Source organism: Phaseolus vulgaris, unplaced genomic scaffold, assembly GCF_000499845.2.
Source record: "Phaseolus vulgaris cultivar G19833 unplaced genomic scaffold, P. vulgaris v2.0 scaffold_59, whole genome shotgun sequence".
Classification (NCBI taxonomy): Eukaryota; Viridiplantae; Streptophyta; class Magnoliopsida; order Fabales; family Fabaceae; genus Phaseolus; species Phaseolus vulgaris.
Window position 1 is genome coordinate 111,955 of NW_027174112.1, and position 9,837 is coordinate 121,791.

At 32.2% G+C, this 9,837-nt stretch overlaps 2 protein-coding genes across 2 annotated transcripts; both read right to left on the reverse strand.

Moving 5' to 3' along the window:
* Positions 1-357: 357 nt before the first annotated feature.
* On the reverse strand, positions 358-5,286 carry LOC137817422 (glyoxylate/succinic semialdehyde reductase 1). The gene is made up of 8 exons (XM_068620716.1): positions 4,961-5,286; positions 4,182-4,292; positions 4,003-4,101; positions 3,200-3,301; positions 1,459-1,574; positions 1,182-1,260; positions 927-1,097; positions 358-693 (listed from the first exon to the last, which is right to left on the reverse strand). Exons 1-8 carry the CDS (start codon positions 5,063-5,065, stop codon positions 604-606), a joined length of 873 nt encoding a protein of 290 aa, XP_068476817.1. The 5' UTR covers positions 5,066-5,286; the 3' UTR covers positions 358-603.
* Positions 5,287-8,594: 3,308 nt separating this feature from the next.
* Positions 8,595-9,059, reverse strand: LOC137817420 (uncharacterized). Its single transcript, XM_068620713.1, has one exon. The coding sequence runs from the start codon at positions 9,057-9,059 to the stop codon at positions 8,595-8,597; it is 465 nt and encodes a 154-aa protein (XP_068476814.1).
* Positions 9,060-9,837: the final 778 nt, after the last annotated feature.

Below are 9,837 nucleotides of genomic sequence, written 5' to 3' on the forward strand. Positions count from 1 at the left end.
TCATTCCCAGGCATCTACCCTTGTTCTACCATGAATGGACAAAAGCTATTGAAGATGATCACGATTTCCTAAGTACAAAATTCAATGATGACCTAGTACAAGTCTTTTATGGATTCAAAAATTTGCAAATTTTCTATTAAGGCATTTTGTTCAAGCAGAGAGTAGATAATGTTTGCAGTAATTTTGGCATGATTGAAATATGTTTGAGTTTGAGTAGTGTTTGTTAAAATGAGTTAGTTGTGAATGAGTTAGGGTTGAGTAGTAGAGAAAATTCTTTATACAGAAAAAGATAAAGATAAAGAAAGCTTAATCAAAGCATACGTTTGATGGCAGCTAGTAGTGACTCATACCCCAAAATTAAAGATGAATAGGAAAAAAAGTGTTGATATAAACATTAATGTCAGTGAACAGTTGCAATGAGTTGAACTAAACTTGTTTTCACACATTAAGGCTTATTCGTGCAATGATGTCAAAATTTTAAAAGGTTCATTCATTTCAATTAGATTCTATAATAATAACCAATGGTCAAACAGATATTTCATAGATGGTTCACGTCACACTGTTGACCAGATAGTGGCTTAATCACTTCAGAAAGTTATCCAGTCAAGATGAATGATCAGGAGCTTTGTAAGTCTCATGAACTGCTGAAAAATCAAGATCTCCCAACCCCATGCTTCTGGCCTTCTTGAAAGCCTACAAAAGCAGGGTTTTTTAGTACCTTATGAAACTTCCATGATAGTCATTAAATTAAACATTAAAGCATAACAGAGAAAATAAAAGGGTTCCATCATTTTTCTGTAAAGAAACAAATGAAGCCAATTCAGTAATTTGAGCACCACTCCTGATATGCAGTGAACTTGCAGTCATGTGAACTAAAGAAGTAGCTAAAGATCCGCAAAATGAAAATATTTGAAAAATAGTTTTACCTCATTTGCTGCAGCTGCTATTGGCATTGATACAGCATTTTCATCTCCAAGAGCAAGAGCTAACCTCATGTCCTTCTGCTGGTGCTTCAGCGGAAAAGCTGGGGAGTAACTATTTTGGAGCATTGTAGGTCCTTTCAATTTAAACATGCCGTTACTTATGGCACCAAGATCCTGCACACAAAAATTTCCCAATTATTGTTTAAAATAGCACTAAAAAATTTAGCAATAAGAGTCTCAGTGGTTGAAATCAATTACCAGCACATCAAGAAGAGTTGCAGGGTTCAAACCACTTCTTTCAGCTAGTGTGAGTCCCTCAGAGAAAGCATTCATCATACTGCAACGGGGAATAACTAAGTTACAGAACAAGCAGAAAATATGAACATGCAATCCATTTGGCTTGCAGCCAAAGAAGGAATACTAATAATAGTACAATGTGGATGATTATTTCTTTCTAGCATAAAATACTGCAATCACCCTACCCACTCCCAAATTAAAAATGATAGAGGGAGTAAAAGGGGGAAGAAAATATTACCTGCCCATTACCATGTTAACAACAAGTTTCATTTTTGCACCATTTCCAACCTCACCCAAAAAGAAAGACTTCTTCCCCAGTATGTCAAATGCTGGAAGTGCTTCATCATACAATGCCTGCATGTCAAAAGAATCAACAACTTTAATGTACAGAAAGATGAGCTATGCATATTTATGCTCTTTTATTTCCCTCAATATGGAGCAGCTCATAACAATGAATCTTAATGAGACCACTTGCACACATACTTGAATATGAGGAAATGTGAATATTGTTTTTAGAAAATTCAGAGTATAATTTATACAGCTTTGAACAATGTTAGAATTATAGACATCACCGCAAATACAAAAAGCTTGACCAATCAATCCGAATCAAAGAATAAATCTAATTAAACCTGAACAAAAGAAAATAACGCACAAACTGCATATTTTACATGTCACAGCTCCCAACACACACGATATCAACAAAGCCTAACGTCAAAACTACATACCCAACTTCAACAGACATCTGACAACATAGTAAGTAATGTTTTTTCTCTTTCTCTTTTAGTTTTTGGCTTGGCTCAATGGGAAGTCTGATTTCTAGGTGATTCACATGTTCTACGAAGGGAGGGCTCATATGATGAAGAAGGTATGAAACATTTAATTTAAAAAAATTCTATCAGGACATTCCCAGCTAGCAAATACATGGACTAACCTTCATAATAAATTTATAAAAGGTTAAATATGATGGTTGCTCCTTCATTAAACTTGTATCAATACTATAGAACATACACATTTCTCGAAATAGACGACTATTTCCAATGGCCAGCAGAACACTTAAAATACCAGTGGGAGAGAGAAAATGGCCAAAAGATAAAAAGCATACCAGTGTCCTACTAGCATCAAATGGTGAGACAACTTGTTTTACTTTTTACCCTCCATCTAAATTGCTGCAATAATTGCAAGGGGTTCCAACCCATCAAAGTAATATTCTTATTTTAATCGTACATATGTTACATAAGATGAACATAGGGACTACCTTGTGATCTGGAACAGGAAGTCACCGTCACTGGTTCAAAACCTTGAAACAGTCTCTTTGATGGGGTAAAACTGCATTGGTAACCCTTTATATCTTACATAAATTGAGGGCATCGGACACATCTCTCTCTCAACCTAGCTAGCTTCTCCATTTTTCTCTCTTCATAATAACTTCATTTTAAGTTAGGCTACTAACCTTCATGAAAAAGGATGTTTTACCCATCTTAAGGTGAAGTATGTATAAATGATAATTCAAGTGTACCAAACATTTTTCTTTGCTTAGGACATTTTAAATTGACTGCAAGGACTCTGCCATTATATTTTCAAGCTTTCTAGCGGAAAGTTCTGACTTCTGTCAGTTGCTAGTCTAGATAACAATAACCAATAGATGTTTCCATAATTTGTAGATATTACCTTTACATTTTTGTCATCTGATGGCATTTTACAACACTAAAGATTGCTTAAATAGCTCAAACATACATCAATTTATTTTGTTTTGGGAACTCAACAGAATACTTTAGGAGACCACTGATCATTAAAATCCATTAATTAAAAGTTTTTTAGGGCATTAACGGGTTGCTGATATATCTTATACATGCTATACTCTGAAAACTTCCAGTCATGCAAACATGTCATATGATGGAGAGAAGAGGCATCTGAATGTTTCAACTCCTTCGCATAGTTAAAGGCACATCAATAATTTGTTGCATAACATTTAGAAATACCTTGTCCCCAGCAGCAAGTACGACTAGTTGACCATCTTCTGCAGGCTTCTTGCTACCCGAAACAGGAGCTTCAAGGAAGTCACCACCTTTAGCTTTGATTGCCTGTGGAAATCAGGTCTGTAAATGCCAACTTGCCTATGGATTTCTTTCCATTCGAAAGGTTGAGTAGGTAAAATGTGTAGTATGAACTAGCAGAGATAGTAAACTACAGTAACCTATAAGCCATGCATATAGCACAAGGATAAAGAGAACAAGCATAAATCCCCAGTACTGATGATTTCCCAGCTAATTGAACTTCCTTTATACAGGAAATTTTAATGGCCAAATACCAAATAATGACTATAATCACAAACTTATAATTAGATAAAAAAATTGCGATGCATGATACTAAAAAAGATGTCCCCACAAAGTAAATTGCAAACTACATTACATTATTCTTATTTCAAGCCAGGGGAAAAGAGAGAAGAGGGAGGATTAGAGCAATGTTTGTCATCTATAAAAATATTAATAAAATGGGGGGCTCGAGGATTAAATAGAATACAGAACAAAAATTATATCAATTTTCACATAAAATACCCCAAGCAATATGAAAAATGAAGTCATGCAACATTACTAGTTGCAACCTCTCTTCAATTTACAAGTTTCTCTTTAGCAACAAGAGTCTATACCAAAATTTTGGAAAAGTAGACAGACTACATTTTACACAAATCACAAGCAAAATATATATCAAACAGAGAAAAGAAAATGTGATGAATTTCAAATGAAGGGAAAATAAATCTTAACATCAGCTGGGGTATACCAACCTCAGATATCTTGGAGGATGTATCAGCATCAACTGTTGACATATCAATGTAACCTTTTCCATTAATATGATCAAGAACACCATCTTTATCAAACACAACCTAGAAAGTCACCACAGACAGAATTCAAATAAGAGCTAAAAAATAAGTTACTAGTCAAAATAATATTCACCACAACTGACCGATAAAGCAGCCGAAGGATCAGATAACATTGCAATTGTGTACTTGCATTTCTTGACAACAGTTGCTGGCGACTGTCCAATTGAAGCACCAAATTGCACAAGTTCTTCACACTACAATTAGAAGTTGCAGCAAACATGAATTAGCAAAAGTATCCGAGTTAAGGGCGCTAGGCTAGTGGCAGAGTGTTCAAATTAAAAGTTGCTATGTCAACACATCCATAATAAATAAACACTGTAATTTGCTGACTGAAAAGTATATATAAACTGAAACTCATGTTTGAGGGTAAAGTAAGTAATCCCAGTCATTGGCAAAAGAATTAAACATTGATATTACACAAATATTCATAATAAATAATGGATGCGCTGCAATATCAACAATTGATTTTCTCATCAACAGATGAGATTACTTACTTAACCCTTATTAGAGAGCCAAATTCATCTCATAAAGTGTTGAACAGAATATACAATTTTCTCAAGCCCTTATCTGACATCATCTATAAGAAAACAAATAAATTTGCTAAGCTGTATTCCAAAATGCCAGGAGCGATACCTCAGCACACAACTTTCTGTGTAACTTGAAGAATGGTATTGACACATGAGAAGAAACTATTCTACGGAACCCCAAATTAAAATTTCACAAAAAAAAAATGCACAGAATTATACCAACCATAATAATCAATCAGTATTATGGAAAGAAATCATCATAAGGACACACACAGAAACATAATAACAAAAAAGAAACTGAAACTTGAAAAATAGTAGAATGTGTGAATGGAGACCTTGGAGAGGGTTCTGTTCCAAACAGTGACTTTGAAGCCATGGCGTAGCAGGTTGGTTGCCATAGCCTTGCCCATTATCCCCAAACCTAAGAATCCAACCTCCATCTCTCTTTTCTGATTTCTCACTCTCACCACTCTCTTCTTTCTCCCAACTTCTCAGGAAAGGTGCCTCCTTTAGCATAACAATTATCGCTTTCATTTATAAACAACACATTTTTGTAGTCACCACTGGTTCTTTGGTAAGAAAATGGCAAAAATAATCTCATGCTATTACTATTCATTTGTAAATATTTAAAATCTTCTAATTTATAAATCCTGGAAATTTTGAGAATGAAGAACTAGTATAATTTTTTATATATATTATTAACCAGTTTAAAAGGTTGTTTTTTTTAAGTAATGACTATACAATTAATATATTTTTGTCGAAAAACTTGATAATTTATAATTAAATAATAATGTAAAATATGGTAATAGTGTATTTTAATTAAATTCAATAAGTTTATTCATGCGTGTAATAACAATCTTAAAAATAAATTAGGAGATTTGTACTGAAGAATTGAACTAAGGGACTAAAATTCCTAAGTTAAGATTTCTGTTAATATTTATTTATTTATTATTGTTTAGTTAGGGTTTGTGGTTGAGCCAAATCCGACAACAGGTGAATTGTGATTGGTGGGAATGAAAAGTATGAAAGGAAGGGTTCCACGTCACTTCCTCGTTTTGCTTCTGTTCTTCCTCCAATTTGGGGAAACTTGTCTATTACTAAATAAGAATATTCAAAGTTCACCAAAAATGGTAATTATTTTTAAAAAAGGAAAAATAGTTGGGTAATTTTGGATTGGTTTTTTCAACCAAACTACACTACAAAATTAATTAGGCCTTTTTCTAAATTTGTCACAACTGTGGTGGACCAAGGGGACAACCCATTGTAAATAAAAAGTTTAAGTAAGTTTTTTTTATAGTTTACAAAGATGAAAAATTGAGAAAAGTTTGAAATCAGAGATAAAAAATCATATTTAAATCATTATTTATTAAGACTTTAATATTATTTTTAATTATTAATAAAATGGTATAAATAAATTATAATTTTGATCCTACTACAAATAATATCAGTGGAAAAAGGAAATTAGTCATTATAACGTATAATTACCAATTTTACATTCATCACAACTTTTCATTATCTATTTTTTATTACAATTATTTAATAACTAAATAATAATAAAATACTGAATTAAGTTATTTAATTAAAATACAAAATTAAACAGCGACTAAAAAATATTAATAAAAGTAATTGTAATATAGGTGTATCCTTCTTTAGTGAGTAATTAGGAGGGATATATAAAAAATAATAAATTAAAAAACATTAAGAAATATGTACAAATATCTTATTTAATTTGACAAAACTTTAAAATATATTGAATAAAATATTGTAATTTATTTATTAAAAATATAATAAAATATTAAAAAGGAGTAAATTGAAGGAATAGAAAAACATATTTTTATCTTAAACATATTTAAAAGCAAAAATATACAATAAAATGATATTGTATAAAATATAAAAAGGCTGTGAGGGCATCAAGATCGGTGCTCTGATACCATATAAGAAAATGATAAAAAAAATGGTAAGAAGAGGAGATTATTATTGTCTTAATGTATATGTTACATCTGTAGGGAGTTTCTCTCCCCCAAATTACCATCTAATCATGTAGGATACTAATCATAAGATTCTATCATTATTAAATTAATTACATATAATTGGGTACAATATCGTACAATATTGCATACAATAATTACATATAATTTGATAATTATTATTTTCTTAATATAAAATCAAATATTTTATAAATATAATTTATTAATAAAAATAACAATAAAATTGTGTTGTAATAACATCTATTAACAAATATACTTCTTAGCTAGTTTTTTTCAGTTAGTTTGTTAGTTATGCACTTGGTGAAGACATTCTTTACTATTGATATAAAGATTATTGTAATTGATAACAAATGAATATAGAGAATGCATTCTTCCTCATGTTTATTATTTTTTCTCAAATTCTCTAAAGAATGCACAAGGTATCATTGTGCTATTTTTTTGCAATAGTTAGCTTCCTTTCTTCATCTTCTTCTCTATTTCTTTCATGGCGGCTCCTTTGTTTATGGTTCTTAATATGTCAAATATTTACTTCGTCAACGTCTATGATAACCATGAAATTCCTTTTGTTTTAATCAAATTGGATGGTTTCAATTATCATTATATTAGTCTCGTGATGTTTCCTCAACTCTTCGCTCGAGGAGCAAGATTCACTTCATCAATGACACTCTTCTTCGTCCCCCCTCATGGTTTTGTAATGTTTGGCCATTGGATCGTTGTAATTTTATTGTCCTGTCGTGGTTTGTTCACTCTTTTGTTGTTAATATTGCTTCAAGGGTTTGTTGGATGGACACCATAGTTGAGATGTATAACACTTTGCAAATGTTACTACCGGGGAGATGTCTTTCGCATCTTTGATATCTAAGAAGAGATATATGCTCTTCACCAAGGTTCTTTCAATATCGCCACTTATTTACTCGATTGCAAAATCTTTGGGAAGATTTAGATCAATTTCTCCCTCTGCCTTCATGTTCTTGTGAGATCAAGTATTCTTGCAATCTTATTCCTACTATACCTTCATATCGTGATGGTGATTGCATCCTTTGTTTTCTCAAAGGACTTAATGAACAATACCTTCTTATTCGTTCTCAAATCACGATGATGCAATCGTTACCAGATCTTAATCATGTTTTCTCGTTTCTAATATACAAAGAGCGTCATTTTGGTGTACTTGTTGATGATCCTCGTACTTTGGTTTACTTTCCTTCCTCAACACGAGGACGTGGTGGTTCTGGTGTTCGATCTCAGCCTTCCTCAACTTCTGATAGGGGTCGTGGTCATGTCTGAAGTTCTAAAGTGTGTGTTCATTGTGATCCTTGTCACACTACTAAAACTTGCTATGAGAAACATGAATGTTCTCCCTATATGCAGATTTCACATTCTGTTTGTAATGTTCAATCACTCAAAGATATTGATGAAGGTGATGATACTACTTCTGTTCTTTTTTAGGCAGGAGTTTCTTCTACTCCAACTATAACTCTAACTTTATAGCAACATCAGGTCTTAATAGCTCTTTTGCAACAATCAAATATGGTTTGCAACAATCAAATTTGGATGGTACCATGATTAATCACATTCCCATCTTTTGTGAACAAACCTTCAAGTATTGTTTGCACCTCGTCCAATTCTTTTTTTCCAAAGATGCTTGAATCATTGGCACAAGAGTTTCTACACCTTCTATTCCACAAAGAAAATCTTAAAGAACCACAAAGCCTTCAGATTACTTAAAAGACTATGCATTATCTAATGCTTCAAAAATATGAGAAGTATTCATTCTTTCCACAAATATGTTACACCTCGAGTCAAGGAACCACATATCTTCTTTATTGGACTTATTCATATCCATGTAAATCGTTAACAACATCTCTTTTTAAGTTTCTGCATAGTTGGTCTCATTCTCCTTGCTTGGACATTCCCATTGAAAATGTCCTAACTTGTGACAATTATAGCACTCTATTGTGGTATTGTCGAAGCTTTGTCTGTCTCATCCTCGTCCTCTTCCTCTAAGACTGCCACAACCTTGACCCTTTCTTCCAGATTGTTCTCCAGAAGTAATTTTCAAGGCGTATTCTTCTTCAACATGAGAGCTCATGCATTGTTCATGCACAAGTAAGTTGATTGGCAACTCATCAACAGTTAAGGTATTTGTATCTTTACACTCCTTAATGGAACACACAACATAATCAAACTTGGGAGTCAAGGATCTCAAAATCTTTTCAACTACAACAACATATCCCTTGTTCTCACAATTTATTTTCATCTTGTTGACTATGGTAAGGGTCTGCGTAAAATACTTATTCATAGATTCTCCTACATTCATGTGAAGAATTTCAAACTCCTTCCGAAGAGCTTGCAAGTGCACACTCTTTACTTGAGTCAAACCTTGATATTTTTGCTTCAATATCGAATGATTATCTTCAATATCAAAACTTGAGTCAAAGAATCCCATATATTCTTCGATATATCATTGTTAATGATTATCTCCAAAATCGAATGATCTAATGCTTAAATTAGATAGTTCTTTGCTTTCAAGTCTTTCAACTTTTGATCTTCAATGTTCTTCTTCTCGACTTATGTGAGAACAACGCCTTTTGTTGCTGCAATAATCCCATTCTCCACCAAATGCTAGTATTCTTTTGAACGTAAAAAAGTTTTCTATAAACATAACCCAATGATCATAGTGTCCATCAAATTTCAGAATTGTTGATTGTACATATAAACATTTTGTCATCATGTTTTGATGACTACACACGTAGAAGACTTTGACTTCTAGTTTAAATCAGACATCATGATGGAGCTTTAATTAGAAACAGAATAATTTATAAAAAAATTAGGAAATTGAGAGAAATCTTACTGTTTGTTGAAGAATAAATTAGCTACAGAATAAACTGAAAACCATAAATGACAATCTAACAAATCCAAACCAGCAGTCACACTTTAATGTAATATAATCCCCACTAGTTTTCAAATCATCCCTTGACGGCACACTTTAATATCAAATATAGTCCCCACTAGTTTTGAATGTATAAAGATGATGAAGTGCCTATGCTCTTTGAGAAATCTTCAACTTCCATCACCCAAAAATGAAATTTGGACTATCACATAAATCATATTGAGAAAAAAAGTTAGTTTATAATTTTAAAAAATTTAGTTACTTAAAACCAATATCTAAATTTAGATAATAGTGACTAAAAACTTAATGAAAAACTAAAAAATAATTTTTAATT